Source organism: Elephantulus edwardii, unplaced genomic scaffold (genome assembly GCF_000299155.1).
Source record: "Elephantulus edwardii isolate Elephantulus edwardi_28Jun2011 unplaced genomic scaffold, EleEdw1.0 scaffold00157, whole genome shotgun sequence".
NCBI classification, from domain to species: domain Eukaryota; kingdom Metazoa; phylum Chordata; class Mammalia; order Macroscelidea; family Macroscelididae; genus Elephantulus; species Elephantulus edwardii.
This window is the reverse complement of record NW_006399907.1, coordinates 2,577,398-2,588,872: the sequence shown is the minus strand read 5'-3', so window position 1 is coordinate 2,588,872 and position 11,475 is coordinate 2,577,398. Positions and strand designations below refer to the sequence as shown.

Here is an 11,475-nt window from a genome sequence, read left to right as displayed (position 1 = left end):
ATGAAGTGGATTGATTCAGTGACTGGGATAATTGGGATGGGAGTGTCAGAGACGGTGCGATTGGCACAGGACAGAGCAGAGTTTAGGGCTGTTGTACATAAGGTCGCTATGAGTCGTAGGCGACTTGATGGCACATAACAACAACAACAACAACAACAATAGTTTCAATGATAATAAGTATTGGGATTAATGGAATAGGGGTTCCTTGTGGGAGGAAATGGGCTAAGGAAGCTTTGGCTTTATGTCGGAATCCTATAATTACAGCGCCTGCTCATAGTGGAATAGCTATTCCTAGGTTTATTGATAATTGAGTGGTGGAAGTAAATGAGTGGGGTAATAAGCCTAGGAGATTTGTTGAGCTAATGAATATAATCAGTGATATTAGTATGAGTGATCATGTTCGGCCTTTGATATTATGTATTATCATTATTTGTTTTAAAATCAGGTTTACTATTCATAGTTGTCCAGTGGTTGTTGATAAGATGGCCAAGATTAGGAAATAGGATATTTGGGAAAGCAATGATGAGTACTACAATGGGAATGCCTGCTATTGTAGGAGTAATGAATGAGGTAAATAGATTTTCATTCATTTTGTTTCTCATGAATTAGGGAGAATAGAGGTTTTAGAGATTTTAGGGGTGGGGTCATAGGGGTAAATAAATTTTGTTAAGCTTACTTGGAACAAAATAAATAGGGTAATAAATATAGATAAAATGGTAATGGATCAAGAAGATGTATCTAGTTGAGGCATTATCATTAAGGGGGATGGTTAAAATCCCCATCTTTAACTTAAAAGGTTAATGCTTTTTAGCTTCTTAATGATTTATAGAGTGGCAGATCAGTTATCAAAGTGTTTTAGGGGCACAATTTCTAGTGCAATAGGTATAAAACTATGGTTAGAGCCGCAAATTTCTGAGCATTGTCCGTAGAATAGGCCAGGCCATGTGGAGGATAGGGTTGCTTGGTTTAGTGGACCTGGGATTGCGTCAGTTTTTAATCCTAGGGCAGGAATTGCTCATGAATGTAGGACATCTTCTGATGAGATTAGCATGCGGATTGGGAGGTCTATTGGTAGAACTAATCGATTGTCTACTTCTAATAGGCGTAATCCTCCGGGGGCTAATTCATTGGTAGGGGTTATGTACGAATCAAAGGTTAGGTCTGTATAATCTGTGTATTCATAGCTTCAGTATCATTGATGGCCCATAGTTTTAATGGTTATGGCAGGGTTATTAATCTCGTCTATTATATACAGGATTCGCAGGGATGGAAGAGCAATAAAGATAAGAATTGCAGCTGGTAAGATTGTTCAAATAGTTTCTACTTCCTGAGCGTCTATAGTACTTGTATGTGTCAGTTTAGTGGTCAATATAGCCGAGATTACATAGAGGACTAAAAAGCTAATTAGGAAGACGATTATTAAGGTGTGATTGTGGAAATGTATTAGCTCTTCTATAATTGGAGATGAAGCGTCTTGGAATCCTAGTTCAAGAGGGTATGCCATAAGAGGTATATAAAGGTTAGTTTAGATCTTAACTTTGACAAAGTCATGTATTGATTATACTAATACCTCTGATAAAGAAAGTCGTAATGGCTGCGTGGTTGGCTTGAAACCAATTATTGGAGGTTCGATTCCTTCCTTTCTTGTTAGGCTTTAGTAAATGTAGGTTCTTCGAATGTGTGATATGGGGGAGGACAACCGTTAATTCATTCAGTATTAGCCGGGGTCAGTTGTGCTATGTCTACTTCACGTTTTGAGGCGAATGCTTCTCATACAATGTAAACTATAAGAATAACGGCAAGTATAGAGATGAGGGAGCCGGTTGATGAAATTGTATTTCATAGTGTGTAGGCATCTGGGTAATCAGGATAGCGTCGTGGTATACCTGATAGTCCTAGGAAATGTTGTGGGAAGAATGTGAGGTTAACGCCTACAAATATTATAGCGAATTGAGCTTTAGCTCAGGTGGAATTGAGTGTATAATCGGTGAATAGAGGAAATCAATGGACAAGGCCACCTATAATGGCAAATACTGCTCCTATAGAGAGGACATAGTAGAAGTGGGCTACTACGTAGTAGGTGTCATGAAGGACAATATCAAGGGAAGAATTGGCTAAGACAATTCCTGTTAACCCTCCTACTGTGAATAGGAAAATAAAGCCTAGCGCTCATAGCATAGCAGGGGATCATTTAATGTTACCTCCGTGAAGAGTAGCTAGTCAGCTAAATACTTTTACTCCTGTTGGGATAGCAATAATTATAGTAGCTGAGGTAAAGTATGCTTGGGTGTCTACGTCTATACCTACTGTAAATATATGGTGGGCTCATACGATAAAGCCTAGAAAACCAATTGACATTATTGCTCAGACTATTCCTATATATCCAAATGGTTCTTGTTTTCCTGAATAGTAGGAGACAATATGAGAGATTATTCCAAATCCGGGAAGAATAAGAATATACACTTCAGGGTGGCCGAAGAATCAAAATAAATGTTGGTAAAGGATTGGGTCACCTCCTCCTGCTGGGTCAAAGAAAGTGGTGTTTAAGTTTCGATCTGTTAATAGTATAGTGATGCCAGCAGCTAGAACTGGTAAAGAAAGTAGAAGAAGAATAGCTGTAATTAGAACAGATCAGACAAATAATGGTGTTTGAAATTGTGTTATAGCCGGGGGTTTTATGTTAATGATTGTAGTAATAAAGTTAATAGCTCCTAAGATAGAAGAGATTTCTGCTAAGTGTAATGAGAAGATTGTCATATCTACTGAAGCTCCGGTGTGAGCTAGGTTTCCAGCTAGTGGAGGATAAACTGTTCAGCCTGTTCCTGCACCTGCTTCTACTATGGATGATGCTAGAAGTAGCAGGAATGAAGGGGGAAGGAGTAAAAAGCTTATATTGTTTATTCGTGGAAAGGCTATATCGGGGGCTCCAATTATAAGGGGGACTAATCAGTTTCCGAATCTGCCAATTATAATGGGTATAACTATGAAAAAGATTATAACAAAGGCGTGGGCTGTTACAATAACATTATAAATTTGGTCATCACCTATTAGAGCTCCTGGTTGGCTAAGTTCAGCTCGGATAAGAATACTTAGGGCAGTTCCTACTATTCCTGCTCATGCTCCGAAAATTAAGTATAATGTACCAATATCCTTATGGTTAGTTGAGAAAAGTCAACGGTTAATGAACATAGGTAAAATGGCTGAGTGAAGCATTAGCCTGCAAATCTAAAGACGAGACAGAAGTCTCTTTTACCAAGCTCTGGGGTGTAATCATGTCGAATTGCAAATTCGAAGAAGCAGCTTCAATTCTGCTGGGGCTTCTCCCGCCTTTTTTCTCCCCTTTTCAAAGGCGAGAGAAGTAGATTGAAGCCAGTTGTTTATGGTATTTAGCTGTTAACTAAAAGTTCGTAGAATAAAAGTCTACCAATCTAGGAGGGCTTAGCTTAAAGTGTCTGTTTTGCATGCAGGAGATGTAGGATTAGATCTTGCAGTCCTTAAGTCAGAGGTTAAGAAATTCAACTTGCTTTTCTATTTGTGGACTGTAAGGAAATGTTTTAGTTACTGTAGCTTTATATTGCTATGTTTTCTTGAGTTGCCATCAACTCACAACTGACATTGTGGGTGGTCTTCCAAAGAAGTAAATCACATGTGAAAAAAATTGCCCATTCTGTGGAGCAATTGGTGGATTCAAACCACATGCCTTTGGGTTGGCAGCACAACACATTACCACTAAGTCACCAGAGCCACCATAGCTTTATGGCATATTGTTATATCTGACAAGGTTAGTCTCACCTCAGAACTTTTGTTTTTTAGAAACTTCTCAAATATTCTAGTATAAAAAAGTATAATTTTACTAGATTCCCTAAAACAAATACAAGGTGGCATTTTTACTGAATTTACATTAAATGTATACACTAATTTAGTGAAAACTGAGAATAATATATTGAGTCTCCCCATTGAAACCCAAATGATATTTGAAAAGTTATCATTATAATACTGTAGCATTTAAAAGTTTATTGTTGGGATTTTTAATTTTTTCTTTTTTGAGTGGAAGGTTTTGCGCTTTTTTTTTCAAATATAGGTCTATACAGTCTTTGTGAAATTTACAACTATTTTATCTTTTTTGGTGTTACTCCAAATTGGATCTTCTCTTCCATTATATTTATGAACTGATTAGGGTTTTTTAAATTTAAATTTATTATTAATTTCAGTAAAAATTTACAGAGACTTTGGATTTCCATTCTTTCATTGTTGCACATTTTTCCCCTCCTAACCCTCCCCCCTGAACTGATTAGTTTTATATATAGGAAGACGTCTGACTTTTGCATACTGATTTTGTGAGCATAATAAAGACTACTTGTGAAAATATTTGCAGCAATAAAACATTGTAATTACCTTTGCAAATCCAGAATTCCATCTGCAGTATCTGTTCCAATACTACCCAGACTAAGTACTGTCTCAGAAGATATTCTAAGCACATGACAACAAGATTGTCTTGAGGGTTCTAAATAACAGGAAGAGAAAATGCCATCTGAGAATATTTAGAAACCATATAATTTTATTCAGTGGTTTCCAATTAAAATATATTTACACCTTTAAAAATTGATTAATTACACCCTAAAATGTCAGAACACATTCATTCCTATGTTACAAACACAACTCATGTGGTTCTAAGACATGACATGAATCAAATGGAGAGGAAGTCATTAGAGGAGAAGTACAGACATTCTTTTCCCCTTTATTCTCCATTTTAATGCCAGAGAAATATCACTTCCTAGCACTTTTATTTTTACTTAAACAAGTTATATATTAATACATTTCTGTGGTTAAAAAATTAAGGAGCATTGGTGACATAGTGTGAAACACATTGAACTGCTAACCAAAAGGTTGACAAATCAAATCCTCCAGCCACTCCACAGGAAAAAGACAGACATTCTCTCCCCAGATGATCTACAGCATCAGAAACCTAGAGGAGGATCTTTAAGAGTCATAATCAACTCAATGGTAGTGGGTTTGGGTTTGTTTTGTTTTGGTTTGTTGTGGAAAAATAAACACAGACAAAACAAAAAGTCCTCTGTAATGTTTTTCACTAACTTGCCCAATAGAATTTATTGAGTGCCTCAGTATTATAGCTGTTGTTATATGTCCTTGAGTAGAAATTGACTCACAGCTGACCCTCCACACTGGATTTTTCACAAAAGAGGAGACTGTCAATCTCTCTCCCACAGAGCAGCTGCTGGATTTGAACTGTCTACCTTTGAGTTGACAGCAGCATTATTCACCATTACAAGAACATGGAAACAGCCCAGATGTCAAACCACAAACAAATGGACTGAGAAATTATGGTAAATTCACACAATGGGAAACTATGCAGCACTCAGGAGCAATGATTTTGTGAATTATTGCCTAACTTGGAAGGGATGGGAAAGCTTTGTGCTGAGTGAAGTAACTCAGTCCCACAAGGACAGATATTGTATAAAACCATTATTGTAGAATGAGTATGAGGAGGGGGGAGGGTGAAAGCAGAGGGATGAGGATGTGCAGGGGGAGGGGAGTTAATCATGGAGTTGTACAATTTAACGGGTGGAAGGGAAATTGGAAGAATCTGTTCTGGAAAACAATGTATTTGAATTTTGTAAATAAACTAGTATAATAAAAAAGTACTGAAGAGAAATGATGTCAGTTTGAAAACTAAGTTGTGCCTGATTCAGGCCATGGTCTCTTCAACCACGTGCTACACATCTGAGAGCTGGACAATGACAGATGAAGTGATGCCTTGAGCTGCAGTGCTGTAGAAGAGTATTGAATATTCCACAGATGGCCAAAAGAACAGATATGTCTTGGAAACAGTGCAGCCAGAGTGATCCTTAGAGACAAGGATGGCTTATACTTTGGACATGTTGCTAAGAGAGACTAATCCTTGAAAAGTGACATCATTCTTGGAAAGATAGATGATTGGGGAGAGAAAGACCCTTCCAATGGGATGGATGACTTCAACAATGGTTTCAAGTGTGTCAGAAATTATGAGGATGGCACAGGATAGGACCGGCTGGGTTCAGGTCTGTTCTTCACAGGGTAATATTCGCCTCTGTGGTATTTCACAGCAGAAACAGCATTATAAAGAGCTATTCTGTGGAACTAGATAATGAATAAAATATCATTCCTGCTCTTGAAGATCTCAGCTAGTGGAGAGCCAGCATAATAGTTTAACAAGTGTGAGCAAGAGGCTATGCAATCGCTGGGGAAGAAATGGCAGGGAATCCCTGGAAATTCTGTCTGCGATACTGGTTTCCTTCTCGACTTAGGCTGTTACTACTTACTGAAATTAGGATTCCAATTTTAAATTCTTTTCCATGTCAAGACAACAACAAAAATGATTTAATAATAATTCTCCCATAATACTACACATTAGTAATAAATCTTCTATAATTTAAAACTAAGCTCACCTTCTGATGATTGAGAACTCCAAGGAAGTAGTGGTACTTCTCTAGTTTCACTGTGCCCTCTAGAATTAAGAAACAGTGTATATGGGTTTTTTAAAGGTGGAGCAACTATATTATGCTGTTTATTTGATTTGTCAGTCACTTACCACTTACATTTCATAGTCTGTAGGAAAGACTTTAACTTTGTTCAAAGAAAGATCTGGCTTTTGCTCTCAGCTTTTGGAAAGTTATCTGTAAACCCTTGGGATATCATGTTTTAGAAATGTCTTTGTTTAGAGAGTGGACCAACTGTACCAGAAAGTCCAACATGTGATTTATGGTTGGGATAGTGAGCCATGCGTGGTCTCAGCCTAATCTAGAGGATTAGAACTGAGGTTCTCTAGACAGGCAGGTCCCCATGGGGCCCCAAGGAAGAATCTGGAAACCACGGCTCATGTGAGTTTGCCAGATTGTCAATGTCCCAGGTGTATTATCACACATAAATTCAGAGACTATCTGACAACTATTGCTAGTGAATCTGAATAAAGCAGTTACTAAAAATATTTATCTCAAGTTATATAAGGCTAGACGATCAAAATGTTACGGTTTAACAACATGAGAAATGGTAAGAGATTACCCATTTGAAATTAACACAAAAATCTTAACAACTAAGAAGAATTACTTAAAAACTAAAGTGTTGACAGACACAATATATTCCAGTTCTTTGGTCCAAGGATTTATGAAACTAAACCACTGGCTTTTTAAAGTTACAAAAGAACCATCTTTGGCTCTGAATTTGTAGGAATCTGTAAGTATTTTCTCTTTACTCTGTAGCACTGAACAAGAAAAGAAAAGAATTTACATAAGAATCTACTTTGCCACTATAAAAATCAATCCCTTGTTGACTGAGTTAAACTTTGGCTTTTTCTGGAATTAGAAATTAAGAGATGAAGCAGTAACGAAAAGTTTCCAAGGAAAAAAAGACCCCATTCCATGATTATCTGCTTTATGCTTGTCATTCAAAGTACTATAGTCATCTTGATGAAACTATTGATAACAAGAAGTTCCCAGAAGTTCCTGAGGCAGATAGCCTAAAATTGCTGTCACCCTGGTTTTAAAATTGAAAATAAATATCATAATTGGCGAGTACATGAGCATAGGCACATAGGGAGTCAAAGCGTTGCTTGGAACTGGAATCAACTTGATGACAGTGAGGTTGGGTTTTTGAACAGGTGACCAGGTCTGAGGGAAAGAGTCCAGGGATTGGTAAAATTAGTGTCTCACTTGGGTTCCCATGGCTCCCTCTGGCTGCCCTACATCCAGAGTGCGGCTGCATGAAAATCCAGACATGAGACCAATATGCAATACAGGGCACTCTCTTCCCACCATTTACAATACTAAAGTGACCACAGTGTGCACTCAGTTTCTGCACTACAAGATAAAACATACGGCAAACATACATTTTTGCTAGAACAAATTTACTCATATCTTAATTACATTTAAACTTTTATTTTCTGCCTTTAAAAAAAAATCACTGGTGCTTCTAAGGCACATTTTTAAACAGCCTTAGATGTTCCATTGAACTTTCATCATTATGACATGTAAATATTTACCTTTGATCTATGTAGATAAATTGTCCATTCACTGCAAACCAGGTATTAAATTCAGCTGGCTTGACTTTAATCTCTCCCTTGTATGGTGGAACAATATATGGGTGTAATTGTCCAACGGCAACAAAGCAAGTAAAATTACCACAGTCTTTCTTAACGTCCCGTTCATCATCTGTTCCAACAATATTTGGAGGCCAGCTCCTCAAGTAACCAGTGAAATGGACAGTACAGAATTTCCTATGATCTAATACAATAGTAGGGAATAAAAGGAGAATTTTAATAATTATGAATGAATTCTGTTACATTTATAGTTATATGATGCTATTTAAAGATGCTAAAATATAAACAAGAAAGTATATTACATTAAAAAACCTCTGGTCTCATAGATTTTAATAAATGTTTATTAAAAAGTTAACAGATTTTTTTAAAAAAATATATTGGTTTGCTTACAAAGTTCATATATACTATGCTTCACACTATCTTTTATTCACATGGTGTTTTATACAAACATTCCCATTTATTATGTTTTATAAAATTAATCACTGAACTAAACTCTGTCTTTCCAGATTCCCACCAAATCTTTCCCATTTTCTTTACCCACCAAATTGGGTGACCCTATAATTTCCCCCCTGCCCATCCTCCCACCCTCTGCTCCCATCCTCCCCATCTTAGATCCTCATTCATGTTTTACTAGGTATTTTTCTATTTCTAAAACAATAGGCTTAGGTAGTATTTGTCTTTATGAGACTGAGTTCACTCAGCATAATGCCCTCCAGTCCTTCCCAAATTATGTAGTAATTTTCAAAATCGTTGCTCCTGAGTGCTGCATAGCATTTATTCTATCATGTGAATAGTTTTTAGACTAATATATTTTCTACTTAATTTGTCCTCACCCTGAAGATCTGTCCAGCTGACTAAAAGACCTGCCTAGCATGCCAACATCATTGGACAGAGAAGCGAGACCTGAGACATCACATCAGGTTAGCTGGAAAATGGGAGGAGGGCTCTGAAGGACCTCTCCAGAGTGCTGAATTGCAAAGATGTCAGTCTAGAGACTAAGGTGTGTCTGATCCAGGCCCTGGTCTTCACAATTACTTGCTATGCATCAGAAAGCTGGACAATGACTAGGGATGACAGAAGAGGAATTGATGCCTTTGAGCTGTGGTGCTGGAGAAGAGTATTGAATATACCATGGACTTCTAGGAGAACAGACAGGTTCATCCTGGAAGGGGTGAAACCAGCCTGCTCCTTGGAGGTAAGGATTTTGAAGCTCTGTCTGACATACTTGGGCATGTTACAAGGTAGGACCAGTCCTTGGAGAGGGACATCATGCTTGGAAGGGTAGAGGGGCAGTAGAAGAAAGAAAGACTCTGACCCAATTTCTCATATACATAATAATATCACATTTTTATAACTGGGGAGGGGGGAAGGAAAGCTCTGGATCAGTTAGATCAGGGACTGGAGAAATGGGGGTAGATGTGTCAGAGACAATGAAGTTGGCTCAAGATAGAGTAGGGTTCAGAGCCGTACACAGGGTCACTGTGAGTCACAAGTGACTAGATGGCACATAACAACCACCACCACCACCACCAAATTTTGCAATCAGAAATTGATCATATACTAAATAAAGATGTATTAATTATTGGTGACTGAAATGCAAAAGTTAGAAACAAAGAATATTCAGAAAGTATGGTAAATGTAGTGACAGAAAGGAGGCTTAAGAATGAATGATAAATTTTGTACATTCAATGATTTATTCATTGTAAACACCTTTCTTAGGAAACACAAAAGATGATTTTACACATAGACTTCACCTGATGAACTGCACAAGAATCAGACTGACTATATCTGTAAAAAGAACCATTGGAGAAGCTCAGTATCAGGAGTTAGAATCAGGCCAGGTGCTGACTGTGGAACAGATCATCAATTACTCATATAGAAGTTAAAACTGAAACTGAAGAAGAAAAATCCACAAGAAGAAAATATGACCTTCAGTCTATTCTACCAGTTGTTGTTGTTGTTAAGTGCCAACGAGTCACAGGCAACTCATAGGGACCCTATAAACAAAAGTCCTGGACACCTACTGTATAACTTTCGTCCTTTCTCCAGGTTCATAGCATTTCTAGAGGCAAGCTATTATGGAAGTGGATGCCACTCCTCCTTCAACCAGGGGGATTTTATGATCGAGTAAGAACTTTTCTTCACTTTTCAAAGAAAAGCATGAACTGAGGGGGAGGGGTGGGCAGGGAGAAAAGTGCAACAATGAATGAATGGAATTCCAAAGTCTCTGTAAACTTTCATTGAAAATAATAACAAAAAAATTTTAAAATATTTTAAAAAATGATCTTAAGAACAGGTTTGGTTAAACAGCTGAACATAGAAATTAATTCCATATGAGCCAGCTATTCCATTGCTTGGAATATAGCCCAAGAAAATGAAAACTGAGGCTAAAACGGAAACTCGTACACCAATGCTCATAGCAGCATTATTCACCTTCACAAGAACATGGAAACAGGCCAGATGTGCAAAGACAAATGAATGGATTGAGAAGTTGTGGTATCTTCATACAATGGAATACTATGCAGCATGTAGGAACAATCATTCTGTAAATTACTACCTAACATGGTACGGACTGGGGAGCATTATGCTGAGTGACCTAACTCAGTCCTACAAAGACAAATACTGTATAAAACCATTATTGTAGAATTAGTATGAGGATCCAAGGCTGGGGGTGGGGTGGGGATAGAAATAAAGGGGTGAGGTTTGGGGGTAGGGTGTTAATTATAGGGTTGCACAATTCTATGGATGAGTGAGGTGAAGGAAATGGGAAGAATCTTTTGTGAAAAACAATGTATTCAAACTTTGTAAATAAATTGGAGTACTATAAAAAAAATAAAAACAGAACAAGTTTGAGGCCTTTATCACCAGTGATTGAAGACCAAAGGAGTTGTGGGACAAAATCACAGATATTATCCATGGAGAGAGCAAAAGGTCATTAGAAAGACAAAGAGAAAGAAAAAGCCAAAATGGATGTCAGAAGAAACTATGAAAATTTCACTAGAGCATTGTGAAGAGATACTGAAGTAAAAGAGCTGAATAGAAGATTTCAAAGAAGACAAAGCAAAGTATTAGAATGAAATGTGCAAAGAGCTACTTGTTGTTGTTGTTATGTGCTGTCGAGTTGCTTGTGACTCATAGCAACACTATGTACAACAGCTCTAAACTCTGCTCTGTCCTGTGCCAATGTCCAAGAATAAAAAGGGAAGAACTTGCTCAGTACTTATTAAGGTGAAAGAACTGAAAAACACAAATTCAAGCCTTGAGTTGTAATGCTGAAAGAAGCCATGGGCAAAATCGTGAATGATCTAGGAGGCAGTAAGAGAAGATGACAGAAATACGAAGAATCAATGTACTAAAAAGAAAGGTTCGATGTTGTTGTTGTT

General features: G+C 37.4%; 1 protein-coding gene across 1 annotated transcript in view; it reads right to left on the bottom strand.

Annotated features, from left to right (window-relative positions):
- Positions 1 to 11,475, bottom strand: part of ARNTL2 (aryl hydrocarbon receptor nuclear translocator-like 2) — an 81,993-nt gene that overhangs the window by 34,638 nt on the left and 35,880 nt on the right. The window contains 5 exon segments of the mRNA XM_006903807.1: positions 4,396 to 4,504; positions 6,447 to 6,505; positions 7,105 to 7,261; positions 7,427 to 7,530; positions 8,036 to 8,276. Coding sequence (XP_006903869.1) covers positions 4,396 to 4,504; positions 6,447 to 6,505; positions 7,105 to 7,261; positions 7,427 to 7,530; positions 8,036 to 8,276 — 670 coding nt within the window.